This window comes from Taudactylus pleione, unplaced genomic scaffold (genome assembly GCF_031769625.1).
Source record: "Taudactylus pleione unplaced genomic scaffold, aTauple2 ptg000093l, whole genome shotgun sequence".
NCBI classification, from domain to species: Eukaryota; Metazoa; Chordata; class Amphibia; order Anura; family Myobatrachidae; genus Taudactylus; species Taudactylus pleione.
In genome coordinates, this window is record NW_028284495.1 from 37,294,082 (window position 1) to 37,309,413 (window position 15,332).

Below are 15,332 nucleotides of genomic sequence, written 5' to 3' on the forward strand. Positions count from 1 at the left end.
TGGGAGAAGATTTAACAGTATTGGTTTGATCGATACCCAATAATATTGTGGCCACAATTGTATTGTATTTTAGATGCATATTTTAAATGGATATAATTATTTTATGATTATGTGTGTCACGTACAATAAATTGTGATCTTTATATGGTCACATACTACCAGGGCAAATTCCAAAAGGGTCAATGGCCAGATGGGCCAGTACGGCCAGTGCCGCAGAGGGGGGAGCCCAGGTTGCAGCAGTGTTGGCAGATTGTTGCCGGGCCGCCAACTTATTACAGCTGGCGCACAGGCATGCAGTCACAGCATCAGCAGCCCTTAAGAGACCGTTATAAGGGGCATTACTGTGTGGCATAACGTGTAAAAGGCATTACTGTGTATCATAATGTGTTATAAGGGATAAAGGCATTATTGTGTGATATAATTTGTATGGGGCACTACTACATTGTAGCATAATGTGTTATAAGGGGCGCTACTACTGTGTGGCATAATGTTTATAAGGAGTACTACTGTGTGGCATAACGTGAATGTGCTCTGTGTTGCATAACATGAATGGGCTGTGTGGCGTAAAGTGAATAAAGGGCACTACTATGTGGCGTAACGTGACGATGGGACACTACTTTGCAGTGTATTTTGACAATGGGACACTACTGTGCAGTGTAATGTGATGAAGGGACACTACTCTGCGGCATAATTTGAATCAGAGGTACTATTGTGTGGTCACTCCCCTTCCCAGCAAGGCCACACCTGTTTTTTTCTGAACACTTCGTAGGGAGGCCCATTCACTTGCAGTTCTACGGAAACAAATGTTTTTATCAGGACAACAATGCCACCTGTCATGTTTCCAGGGTGACGCTGTACTGGTATACAGAAAGTTTGGTAACTCGGATGGACTGGTCAGCTTAGAGTCTAGATCTTAACCCCATTGAGAACCTCTGGGACGAATTGGAGCGATGGGTGCATTCTAGGCTAACTGGACCTTATTCAGTCTCACAGTTTGTCACTGGACTTAAGGCAGAATGGCAAACATACCACCTGCTTTTGTCCAGGAACTTGTGGACAGTTTGCCAAGAAGGTTGTGTGCAGTAATCACTGCACGTGGTGGACCTACAAAGTACTAACGTCAATAAAATCTAGTTGATTTATTTGCTGTCCATGTCCAATCACTTTTGTCTACATAGTGTAGAAGTGCTGTTTTTTTCTAATTTACTTTAATGTGTGTCACTACCACCCATGCAGGCTTTGCTGTGTAAAGAGTGTAAAACGGACACATTTAAAAAAAATAAATATATGGGGTATCCCCCAAAATGATGACCAGCATCAGGCCTCTTTAGCCAATGCTGATATTGAAAAATAGGGAGACAACTGGCATGGGGTCCTCCCTATTTTTCAATAACCAGCACGATAGCAAGGAGACAGGCAGCGTGGAATCTCCCTTTCATTGTGGCATTCAGCCAAATGTGGTCAGCCCAGAGCTAAAAGCAATAGGAAAGTGCCCTCCCCCCCCCCCAAAAAAAAAATGGGGCCTCCCCTCCCTAAGAACAACCAACCGTGGGCTTTGGGTAATACTTAGAATTAATATTTTAGGATTTGCAGTGGGATTGGGGCTTCAAAAAATCAATGCCTGTTGGTACTGAATTGCAAAAAAACGAGACTTAAATTTACCCGTTCGTTTATGCAGATGTATGGGCAAATTCAATAGAACACTCACTCTATGATTGGAATGGGTGTCACGATTGGCCATTGTATGATCAGCTTTATATGGAGAAGGCTAAAGGTAAATCACCTGCCCTGTGACCTGCTCAATAACTGACCCTGCATACAACTTACATGAATATATGAAATGAATAAGGCAGCACATTGAGCTTGTATAGTATTTATTAACTGAAAAGCTTATTGACAACTGTCATAGTATTACGTATTACAATACAATCATAAAAATCTGAAATCTCTGCACCAAGAATAGAAAAGTAATTCTTACCCCAAACATTTAAAATATAGTTACACAACATAAAAAAGAATAACATTGAAGATTTAAATACATTAAACAATTATTTAAATTTGTGCAATGATATATATATATATTGTATGTTTTTCACAGAAGTTCATGTCCTGTATGACGGTAAATAGAACTATTCAAGTAAATTGTTTTTCATAAAACAGATGGATTTAAAATCAGTAATATCCTTCCTGCCACATTACATGCTGAACAAAATCACCTTGTAAGTAACACGCCGTAAAGTGTCTTTTTAGGATGTCCCATATCACATAACACTTCCTCATTAAGAGATAAATCAAGATATGTCAACATGAAGCACTAAATCGCTGTTCCCTGTGGTCAGACCAGACACATAGGTGTAGTGCAGTTGCATTGCAATTAGCCCATATCCATGTTACAGATAGTTGGTGAACTAAAGTAATATTATTTCTCTATTGCAGTGTTGTCTAAGCATTTCTGTAGAACTTTCACATTTCGGTTATAACTACAGTTTATGTCTACTGACCATTCAAAAATTATATCATCCAACAGAGTTTGTGGAACGAACCTGAAAATTGGGGGTCACAAAAAAAAGGTTTAAAGGACCCATAGGCTATTTGGTTGGACTTTATACTTAGGCCTAAAGAACCTGTACAGCAGATTTCAAGTGCTTTTTATTTTGGGTAATTAATTATCTACACATTAAGGGGAGCTTCTGACTCCCTGGCAGCCTATCCATCTTTCTGCCACCTTCATTGTTTCTTAAAAGTCACAACTGTAAATAAATTTAATTCAGACCACTGCTAAACATTTACATAGCATAACAAAAAAAAAAAAAAAAAAAACCCCAAAGCTATACTGACATAAACCTACAAATAGAAAACGGCAACGTAAAACAAACAGTTGTAATAAAAATACAATTGGTAACAATTTCCCCAGATATTTCTAAACATTATAAAAATAAGGAGAGGGGTGTATGTTCTTGCCAAAGAATAATATTATTCAAAAATATATTTGCAAACTGCTGTCAAATCTATAGGAACCAATCAGACATTTGCTTTGTTCAGTCTAGTCCAAGTTACACAAATTAAAGCAAATTTCTGACTGGTTGCTACAGTATGTGAAACGAGACAATTGTGCTATTATTGACTAAATATGCCATTTAATGCCAAAAATAAAATAATCCATATTATTGATCTGGTCTCAGTTATATCCTAATTTTGCTGTCTTAGGCTAACCATACATGTTATCTGTCCCAAATGTCCTCTCCTCTTTGGCAGCCCATGTTTGGCAGAGAAAGCACATGCACACACAAAAAAGTCCCACATGCCAAAGTTCCAATTCTCTCAGTACAGTAATGGTTTTGGCAGCTGAGATGGGTGTGGCCTGCCAGAAAAGGGGATGGTCTCCCAAAATGAGTGTGGTTTGGAGATATAATGGGTTTGGACAGATCTGGGTTGAGGCATATTGTGACCAAATTGTCTAATTGGGAATGTAGGCAGTAATGCATGCCACAGAGACACACTGTAATTGTACAACATAAAAAGCTCTACTCCATTTTTATCACATTTTTACATTAATTTACTCTACAATTTTGTAACAAATTTCAGTATATTACATGTGTTGTTGTAGGACTAACACCAAAAATCCTACCTTCAATATTCATTGCCGTCAGTTTTGTTACTTAGAAAATAAGTTGTATCAAAAAGTTACAGCTTAAAAATGAATGATTTTAAAAAGAAATAAAATGCTTAAGTTATTCAATTTAGAAAATGATTATAGGGACATCATGGACAGTTCTTTATGTAGACGGATCCTAATGTGGATGGCTCTCTACATCGATGGATTTTCAAATATATACACTAAGATTAAGGTAAAAACCATGAAAAATAGTTATGGTATGATTGTCCTTCGTAGGTCGGTACTGAAAACCCTTCAGGCTGCTGCTTCACATCGCTGGCTGAACAAGACTTCAACTATACTTGGGTCTCCAAGAGTAGATATGTCTCCCAAATCCTTCTCATTCCGAGCAATCTGTCTGAGGACCCTCCGCATTATTTTACCTGGAAGTATAAAAAAAAAAAGTCAGGTTTCTAGAGCCACATGCAGTCAGTTTTGCACCATTTCCCGTAATGGAAGGAACAAGCTGTAGAAAAGCTGATCATCATACGGCGATGTCCTTTGACTAATAATTCATAAATACAATTAAATGTCATACGCCATGTATATTGAGTGCATACATATAGACAGACAGATGAATGCAATGATGAGCACAACATAAAATTCCAACGTTTCAAAAAAATAAAAAATAAATAAAAATAAACATACCTAAATCATTTAAAAGAAAATACCATTATACTATAAAAAGTGCAAGGAAATGCTTGGCACAGAATCATGTTATTGGCATTATTAGCCACCAAAGGGAGTATAAGTTTCAGTAGTGAACCAAGATCATTTATTACATAGTGGGATACAGGCCTCTCTAGTCACTCCTTGATGGGTGCAAAGAAGTTCAATTTAAAGGGTAAGATAACATTTACTAAGGTGATTAACAGAGAAGATTCTTAATAATAGACTAAATGTATTCACCAAAAGCAATAGTAACCCCATTCAGTGCTAAGGATGAGAAGAACTCATCAGCCCTATATACCTCTGAGTCCTCCTTGTCCTTAGCACTCATGGGGTTCAAAGCCGTAAAAATAATACTCATAATTCCTGCAGTGACAAAACAGTGTGTATCACTTGTTGGTGGGGGCACCAGGGGGAAGAGTCGCCGAATTATGACACAAAGTACACAATGATACAAAGCATACAGTGCTCAGCCACTACACTACAGGAAAAAATATGAAGAGCCAAGAAACGGGTGGGAGCCCAACCACCTGTACTCTCAACTCAAAGAAGGGATTCCCCTGTTTAACATGATGTGACCCCTTTGCATTATATTGTCTAGTACAGTGGTTCTCAAACTCGGTCCTCAGGACCCCACACAGGTCACGTTTTCCAGGTCACCCAGCAGGTGCACAGGTGTGTTCATTACTCACTGACACATTTTAAAAGATCCACAGGTGGAGCTAATTTCACTTGTGATTCGGTCAGGAGACCTGCAAAACATGCACCGTTTGGGGTCCCGAGGACCGAGTTTGAGAACCTGTGGTCTAGTAAGTAATCACCAGACAATTACTACTATGTCCATTTAAATTAGCATAGAGAGGGGCTGTTGTATATTTGTACTACTGACACATTAATCAGTACGGCTACCCCTACAAATTGGGCATAATGATTTTTAGAAGACGAGAAGCAATTCATAGAGGTATGACAATAGATGTTATCAAATTCCAGTCTCGGGTGCTGCCTCATGTGATGTTTCTGGTCCTCTAGTTTTCAAAATAATATTCCTGGTTGGGTTACCCATATTATGCACCTCATTCACGACAGTGCAAACTAGCAACAAAACATGAATTATCATTTTCAAATGCAGATTTTGTTATGTAAACCTACAGTATGTGTACGATCTTGATTTTTGACATTTTGGAAAGGTTGCTTGATGCTAAAGCAAGAACCACAAAGTAGTTATATACAAATTTGCTTTAGGTTTATCATCTTGAATTTTCAATTAAAAAACACTTGTTTACTTTTAAGGGATCCAAGTATGCCTGGGTTGGGGTTAGGCCATACAGGGTGGGGGGTTATGGGGAGGTTTGATTTATATTTATTTCCTTTGGGGTATATGTATGTCTTTTGATATTTGGATTGAGGTGCATGTATTTCTATTAAGATATTCCGTGTAGCCTTGATATGGGATCCTTATATTAAGATTGGTAGTGTTGGGCTATCTGTAATATTTAAGGGGGAGATTCAAGGATTATACACTTTACTTCTCATATCTCCGGATTTACTGGCTTGATTGGCGCCTTCAAGTAATTTTTTGTTTCAAGATCTTAGGTTAGAGAGTACTTAACGTATCCTGATATTTATGTATTATATTATAATCCTGTGTATATTGCTATATACAGAAAAAAGAAAATTGCCCTCCAGCACACTGCAGATAAATCAAAAATACTTGAATCCTACATGATAATAGAAATTCAGAGGTATTGGTTTACATACATTTGCAAATATATGAATAAGCGCTGGGCCAAACGTCAAGGCTCCTCTATACCAGCGTCCCTAAAATTAAGGGGTTTTCTGTGTTCAGTGTAAACCCCGCCCTTTACAAGCACCTGTAGTATATTAAGCTGATTGAGCAACTACCATATTTTTTGCTTGCAGTTTGGAGGCATGAAAGGAGGCAGCATTAGGAGGAGGTGCTGATCCTTATAGTGCCATGTGGAGGTTTTTTGGGGTACCTCCAAGGTAAGTTAGCTCTCAGCTCATACATGTACTGTTATCATGCAGTACATCAATTTGTTATTATATGACCCAGAGTGGGTGCTACTATTATGTAGCAATAATTATTTTGGGGTGAGCGTTTGGGAGTGGGGCCCCCGGGATTGCTCTGGCTGGACCTTGCTCATGGCATCACCACTTAATTCACATAGAATATTTTTTCACTTTTTTCTATGCGTTTGTGTATTATTTATGTCATTTTAATTCTTTTACATCTCATTAACACTTATTGATTTATCTTTACACACCTATCCTTTAACACTTCACTATCACCTTTTTTTCCCCTTTTCGTGTGATGCCCTGGGGGTGGTCCTTGGCTGGAATTTTTTGGGGTGCCTTGCTTCTCGGATGTGAACCCCTTAATTTTAGGGACGCTGGTATAGAGGAGCCTTGACGTTTGGCCCAGCGCTTATTCATATATTTGCAAATGTATGTAAACCAATACCTCTGAATTTCTATTATCATGTAGGATTCAAGTATTTTTGATTTATCTGCAGTGTGCTGGAGGGCAATTTTCTTTTTTCTGTGTTCAGTGTAAACCCCGCCCTTTACAAGCACCTGTAGTATATTAAGCTGATTGAGCAACTACCATATTTTTTGCTTGTATATTGCTATATGTTTCTCCCCAATGTATGTTTTATGTGCTTTCACATCTGCCTTGACTCGAATATTCTGCATTTTCCAATTGTTGTTGGGTGTTTGTTCGAAAACTCAATAAAAATACTCAATTTAAAAAAAACACTTGTTTGGCCATTTGGGATAGATTTACTTGCCGTGTTATGAGGTATAAGAAACCAATGGTATTTTCTGAAACTTCATAGTGTTTTAAAAAAAATAATAATTATTATAATTGGTGTGAGTATTGCATATAAAAAATTATGATATTAATGTTGGAGTGTGACCAACCCACAATGTGCCAAACTAGGCTCTGCACAGGGGTGAGAATAGCTGCAGCAGCAAAGGGGTTAAAGAGGTTTTAATAACAATTTATACATTTTAGTAGCTCCCCCATCTCTAGAATTTACATTCTCTGTATTTAGCAGGATGACAACTGTCGCTATAGCTAGAACTCCTGCCAATCATTTTCAGAGATGCTTAGCTCTCTGTGTAGCAGGAATGATCTGACATGATAAATCTAATTGAAAGCCAGCAGTTATTCCATGAAGAACGAGTACTCAGCCATAACACCATAGCCAGACTGGCCATCTGGAACTTCTGGCAAATGCCAGTATGGGCGATGGCCAGATGGGCCGGTCTGACCGTCTGCAAGGCAGCCTCCTTTGCTCATTGGGGGGAGTTTCAGAAATGTGCAGCGTGATGTCATACGCAGCCACGTATTCTATGAAAAGCGAGTGTGCTGAAGAGGCTGGTGATGAGAAATCGGGACTCTGGACGGATGCCAGCTGCAGACACAGGACTCCATGGACATGGACAGATCTGTGGCATCTGGTTTGAAGGTCGGTGTGGTCTTTGCATTTTCTGTGTGGGGCATAATGTGCATTAGGCATTACTGTGTGGGACATAATGTGGTGCAGTGGGCATTACTGTGTGGGGCATAATGTGGTGCAGTGAGCATTACTGTGTGGACCATAATGTGGTGCAGTGAGCATTACTGCGTGGACCATAATGTGGAGCAGTGAGCATTACTGTGTGGGGCATAACATGGTGTAATAGGCATTGCTACTGCATGGCATAAGGTGGTGTAAGGGGCACTACTGTATGGAATAACATGAATGGGCTCTACTGTGTGGCATAACAGGAATAAGGGACACTACTGTGCAGTGTAATTTGAATTGGAGGTACTTTTGTGTAGTCACGCCCCTTCCCAGCAAGATCACGCTCGCTTTTTGGGTGCACGCCGAAGATACGCGTTCTCCCTATTTAAAGTTGGAACAGAACCAATCAAATGTCTGATTCTGGCACATGTTTGAATCCCCTCCAGGATGAGCTCTGTTGTGTGTATTTTAATACAGAAAATGATGTACACTTGTATGTTGTTCTAATATTAATTGTATTTGTAAGAGCATAGACTAAAAAGTAGGAGGAGTCAGGAATAGTAAGGTACGGGGACCGGGGTCTATTTCAGGAGCCAGATGCTGACTCCAAAGTGGGCCTGTGTGCTTAAAATGCCAGGGCCTGTAGTTACCCACTATAAGTGACAAACATAAAAAACAAGGTTTACCTGATCGTGTCTTTGGCAGTCCAGGAGCATTTTGTATAAAATCAGGTGTTGCTATTGGCCCAATTTTTTCACGAACTGCAAATATTTAGATTATCAAGTTTACTACATTTGCATAAATGAAACACAGGACATATAATTTATATAGAAACATTCAGCTATAATACACCTATATGAAATGCAATCTGTTAGCAATGACAACTATACATGCAATTGTATATAACCGCTTACTTAACATGATATGATTTTAAAACATACCAAGAGGTTCCTTCTTAAAACCAGACAGGTTCCCACTATCATAGCTACACAATAATACGATGAATACAGTATACAGTATTTCCAGATTACCTTGTTTTTTAAGTTCTTCTGCGACCAGCTCTGTAAATTTCTTCCCATCTTTCAAAATGACAAAGCAGTAAAGACATTCCCCTTTCACGGTGTGAGGGCGGCTTACTACTGCGGCTTCTACCACTGCCGGGTGCTCTGCCAGGGCAGACTCAACCTCGGCGGTGCTTAGTAGGTGACCTATAAGAAACAGTTCACACTCACTGTACAATCTAACTGCTAAAGTATATAGTGGAGGGTATGACAGGTTTAAAGAGCTAGTAAATCCATTATTAGACATTTAAAAGGCTGTGTATTATGAAGCTGAATAATATATGAAATAAATGAATAAGTAAATTGTTTATATTCCATTAAATATGTCTATAATGTTCTCTAACGGCCCCCTGTAGGAGTTATTCATGATTGGCAGGAGGTGCTTCACTAACAGAGTTGATAGACTTATTAGTAGGTTTGCAAAAATGCACTGTGTGGATTGGTGTGGAGTGATGTCACAGCAGCTAAAATGACTGCAGCCTTAACTTTTTGACATACAGTAGATCCCATTAGGATGCCGTTCGAATGATGCTGAATGTGATTCAGCTATCTGTATCGTGTGGGAGGCAATACTCTGCTTCCTAGAAAAGTTGCAATGGAATATCAGGGTAACACTGAACAATGTATTTTACAGGTATGGTTCACAGATGAAAAAGGCATTTTGGGGGTTTAGTAATCCTTTTACAGGAAATACAATATGTTTAAATAGATACACATACCTGAAACATTCAGCATGTCATCAATCCGACCTGTAATCCATATATATCCATCCTTGTCTCTCTTGCATCCTATTAATCAGACAAGAAAGTGTGAAGGGAAGAGATAGATGTCTTACTATTCCCATTCTCATAGCATAATGAAAGGACCACCAGACCCAAAGTGCTCTTTACATTATTATTATTAGTATTATTATTATTACTATTATAAATAATACAGTATACTTTAGGAGTTGCTCACTGGATTAAGTTTTTGGATTCAAAGCAACTTCGTCAGTGGCAGCAAAGTATAGCTCTGAAAATTCTATTAAAATACAATTTACTAACAAGAAGCTAATGCTAGGGCTTTCACTAAAGGGTCACTAAACATAAAATAACAGTGAATATAATAAGAAAAGTCACGCAGCTCAGCTTAAATGACTAATCCTTTATGGAACCCCATGCAGGTTCCCTGGTGAAGGCCACCTATATACGTTAGACTCTGCGCCTCTGTTCTGGGTCTGTGCCAAGTCCAAGTGTACGATCAGCATCCACACCGTCCATGTGACACCAAATCTATGATGCAAAGTTCTCTAGTGTCTTATATAGATGTGTCCACAATACATCTTGACTGCGGGTGTATCTGCATGTGAAATACTAGGTTATGTAACACCATAACGTAGTGTTTAGCATGCCACGAGCCACACCACGGCATGGCGCGACTAGAAGGGCTGTTTAACACGCAGTGAAGTAAGATGTATGTGGACACATCTGTATTTAGTATCAGCTAACAGTCTACAGGTCACAATGACCTTGTGTGCTCCCAGTACTAAGCTGACTGAGAGGGATATCATTAGTAGGCCACAAAGAGAGAATCTTAATTTATAAAGCAAGACCTGTCCTGATTTCTCTGACCTATATTCCAGATAAATAATAATGTCACTTCAGTCAGTAACTGGAAATATATCAGGTTTGTTGCAGGAGACATTACTTTGTAAACAGGCGAAACTACATTCTCTGTCAGATGTATCTTACCATCTCCAGCCACATAATATCCAGGAAACTTTCTGAAATACGTGCTCTCAAAGCGCTCATGGTTTCCATACACAGTCCGCATTATAGATGGCCACGGCTGCTTAAAGACCTACATTACGAAAACATAGAAAAATGACAAACAGATTAGGGTAATGCTGGGAATACACTCTACAATTATCGGGCCGATGCGCCCGATATCCGCGGATCGCCCTGATCATTGTAGTGTGTGGCCGACCGAGGGTTAAATATCGATCGGTCAGGCAGGCCGGATTGTCCAGCATGCCAATCCGATGCGATATCTGCAAGGTAAAAATGTCAGCCGCATCGGGCATTGCATGCCCAGCCGCGGCCAACAGACAGACATTTCCCCTGTTCCTTCCCAAAGAAGGAACAGGGAAATGTCTCCTCCCCTGGGTGCGGAGCGCAGATGTTGGGGCTAATACACTGAGATATCTCACAATGTATGCCCATGATATCTGCAGGCTGACAGGCATTTTATCTGGCAATGTATGCCCGACATATGATATATTCAGTGATAACTAACTTCTGTCCTTCATTCACTTCATCTACTATTTAAAATAATGTAGTAATGTGTTTCACGCATATTATTGGTTTACTTGGTCACTTTATATCAACGGAAATAGTGATAAATATGTGTGTGAAAAAGTTGTATGTGACATATAGTGATTGTCAGCACAGTGCAAAATGAAAACTTACCAAGTACCCCTCAGCCTCGCCCTCCAGTTCCTCTCCGTGCTCATTCAGGACAGCCGGAACCACTCCAAAAAATGGAAAAGTCTGAAAAACCCATCATTTATCTCTTTGTTAGTAAATGCGGGAGTGGACATATAAACAGAACATGATATAAGCATGCAGGACTATGGATGGATGTATTGAATGAAGTAGTGTAAATGACACACAGACTGTACATTCCAGCAATACATTATTATGCCATTTTAAGCTTTATGGTCCATTCACACCGTTACATTTTCCATCTGTGTTCCGTGCATTACAAATGCCTGACAGATGCAACATTAAGCTACAAAATAAGGGGGAGATGTATCAAGCCTTGGAGAGAGACCTGATGGCCTGATAGAGAGATGTAGGCTAATACATTCGCAGTTGTGATCCTGCACGCAGCTGCTGTGCGAAAATATGCAAATTCTGTAACCGGCTGGAAATGTAATGAGACGCTCGCCGGCAGCTTCACTAGTACGTACAAATACGAATCCACCATTGCAGATCATTCACTAATCGGCCATCTGAGTAACCCTATGGTCACGCACAATGGCCATCTGAATTGAGACGTCAGAGCCACTATGTGCGGATGTGACACGCTTGTGTTTTTTGCCACCACTCCCAATAGCAAAGATACCTGGGCGAGTTTGCAGTGCAACCGTGATGCATGTGCAATCGATCTATAATTGCTCAACTGCGTAAAATATTGGAATACTGTACATCTCTGAATCATGCCCAAAGTACTAACCAATCAGCTCCTAATTGTCATTTTACAGGTTGTGTTTGAAAGATGACAGGAGCTGATTGGTTGGTACTTTAGAGTAGATGTACTTATGCTGCGTACACACTGACAGATATATTGGCCAATCAATTGATCGGACAATATATTCGCTGCTCGTCGGCCAGTGTGTAGCCGCAATATGTCGGTGAACGTCGTCGTTCACCGACATATCGCATTGGCTGTGCTGCACAACAGGTGGACAGATATGCCTGCAGACATACAGTCAGGTGCATAAATATTGGGACATTGACAGAATTTTCATATTTTGGCCTCTATTCACCACCACAATGACACTGAAATGAAACAAACAAGATGTGCTTTAACTGCAGACTTTCACATTTAATTTGAGGGTAATTACATCAAATCAGGTGAACGGTGTAGGAATTACAACGAGAACAAGCGCCATCTTCAGACAGCACTTTCTCTCACCGACGCAACTACTAAGTAACGCAACTACTTCTGTAGCTGCGCTACTAACCGCGGGGACATCTGCTTTCCGAAGCAGCTGTCCCCGCACCGGAGCAATGATGGATTGCTCCGGTGTAAACTATCACCCGCTGCGAGTTGGATACCTAAGTATCCCTCGCAGAGAGATGATTACTTAATCATGAATAGGCCCCTTAGACTTTTACATCTAATTAATTACATTATATAATTATACAGTATATCTTTTTATATTGAGAACCGGAGTGTATGAGAATATAGAAGCAATTCCCTAACGCTCTTTTTTGTTTACATGCAAATTAACTAGGGCTGCATTCCTCCAATAGGAAGCTACTAATTGTCACTATACTATAACACAGAGATTTACACTGATTTACATACACTGTATACATTAATATTTAGCAGCTGTGTTTTTTCCTTTTTTCTCTATTTACCACGTGTTTTGGGCTAAATTGCATGCGGTTTAGGGGATTGCAGAATGCAACACATCAATTTTGCTTTGAGTCTTTATTCTACAAAATGCAATACAGGTATAGTAAAGCCTGCAGTTTGGACTTGGAAACTGCATCCAATGTGTGGCAGTTTGCAAGCCAAACACAAAATCACCCCTTCAATTTTCCCTACAGATATAAGTTAAAATATATTTCAAAGTCAGTTTCTAAGTAAATCCAATATTTTCATTAGTTGTTCCTCCTTAGTCATTAATATTAACATAAAGCAGTTACATTTAAAGTATGTCCACCACATTATAACAAATTAAATATTCATCACAGACTATAATGTAGATACTACCATTTTTCCAGTTAGAAATTCACAGTAAGCAAGGAGCACATTACCATTACTAGGTAGCAAACATATTACATTAAATATAGGACATGTGATATCTCATGGTCAACGGAAATTCAGCGAGCCATGGTTTCAAAATGATGGTACTCCCTGCAGTGAGGGTATCAACATTACATTTGCATTTGACAGATATAGGGGCCTATGTATAATTTTTGCAAAAACAATCCTCCTATTATTGCAGTTTTGCAATGCGTAAAAAAAATGTAATCGGTGGAATGTAACAAAAGTTTTGCAAGCAACATCCCATTGCAAAAACCACTGTCGGCTGATCAACTACTTCCAAGATGAGATATTATTTTTTAATTCTTATCGCAAATTTGTTGACCAACACCCTGGAATCTGAAGTATTGTGCATGTGCCAGGAAGAAATGGAGCATGTACATTCATCAAAACCACAAACAATTCCCTTGTGTCGTCGCTCCGGAAGAGAAGCTTAATGTTATTAATTTAATTTATCAATTAAAATATATTATATGTTGTGGATCATTTTACTTGCACGTGTCAAATAATTAATTATAATTAATGGTTCAATTGAAGTGGACTGTGATGAGGGCTCCTGCTCAGAGGTAACAAGTAGGCCAAGGAAAAGGAGGAGCTGTACCAAATGGGAGGTCTTCTCATACATTGGTGGGCTCTCAGATCCCCCTGTAATAAACCTTATTATTAAGAAAAAGCTATTTCTACACATCATCCGGGGCAAGCAATAAACAGGAGCCAGAAAAGCCAATAAATATTTGTAACATTTCAATGATACATTTGAAACTATTCCATTTCAAACCTTTAATTTCCTGCTCAATGCATATGACTGATACTACATTATAGAATTTATATTGCGATAATTATTTTAATCGCATTTTTATGCGAAATTCAGAGTGATACATCGGCCCCATAAAGCGTACTTAGTAACTCTAGTTTTTGACTATCCATATAGCTTTAGGATTATTAGACAAATAAATGTATGAGCATATTTCTGACTAGAGCAGTTGGCTAACCTTGACACTCCAGCTGTTATGGAACTACATAACCCAGCATGCACTGTTACAGTTTTGCTATTAGGGTATGCTAAAACTGTGGCAGGGCATGCTGGGATATATAGTTCCACAACAGCTGGAGTGTCAAGGTTAGCCAAGACTGGACTAGAGTGAGATTTTCCATTGTGAGAGATATTAGTTTGCATGGTCTACTGCAATGATGACTGACTTACCGCGGATCCTGGTTTCAGCGGTGTAGCAGCTGGCAGCGGAGTTATTACATGGCCTCCCTGAAAACAGAATAATACAAATGTTATGTTTTTCCTTGAGGTTTAACAGTGATAAAAAAAAGGTCTTCTTCAAAACGACTGAATATCATGCTTGTCATTTACTGTAGGTTATGGTTTTCGCATGTAAGGATTTCCTGTTGACAACTTTCTAAACATTATTGGGAACCACGGTCAGGCCACAAGGGATATTCACTGCACTGTTACTGGGTCCACTATGGACCTGGTCCGCTGACTGTACTAGGCCTGGATGTTACCCTTTAACTTACCACTCTGGTTTTTAACTATTGCTTTATATGGCTCAATCCAAATAAGAGAGGGATTTAGATTCAGAATAATAATCTAGACAAATAAAATTATATAAATTAAATTTCAAGGAATACAACAGTTTTTTGGAGGGATGAGAGTTGTTTACCATCAATTTTCACCATGTATCATTGTTTGATGTTAAATAACACCAGTGTGGCTTTATGCCGGAATAACTGTCCACTTAAATTATAATTTGTTGCGTACAGGGACGATTAAGTAAAACACTATAATTTGTTTGTTTCAAAGTTCTGCCCTGAGTGGCTCTGCACATTACAGGCTTTTACAATATACGTTCAGTATCAATGAAGT

At 39.1% G+C, this 15,332-nt stretch overlaps 1 protein-coding gene across 2 annotated transcripts in view; it reads right to left on the bottom strand.

Annotated features, from left to right (window-relative positions):
* Nucleotides 1-1,856: 1,856 nt before the first annotated feature.
* LOC148526950 (acetyl-coenzyme A synthetase, cytoplasmic-like) overlaps nucleotides 1,857-15,332 on the bottom strand; it is a 56,234-nt gene continuing 42,758 nt past the window's right edge. For both annotated transcript variants that reach the window (XM_088469686.1, XM_088469687.1), the window contains 7 exons: nucleotides 14,661-14,717; nucleotides 11,365-11,445; nucleotides 10,648-10,756; nucleotides 9,637-9,705; nucleotides 8,888-9,064; nucleotides 8,543-8,617; nucleotides 1,857-4,037 (listed from right to left, as the gene is read on the bottom strand). In XM_088469686.1, coding sequence (XP_088325812.1) covers nucleotides 3,910-4,037; nucleotides 8,543-8,617; nucleotides 8,888-9,064; nucleotides 9,637-9,705; nucleotides 10,648-10,756; nucleotides 11,365-11,445; nucleotides 14,661-14,717 — 696 coding nt within the window. In that variant the 3' untranslated portion in view covers nucleotides 1,857-3,909. The remainder of the gene's footprint in view (nucleotides 4,038-8,542; nucleotides 8,618-8,887; nucleotides 9,065-9,636; nucleotides 9,706-10,647; nucleotides 10,757-11,364; nucleotides 11,446-14,660; nucleotides 14,718-15,332) is intronic.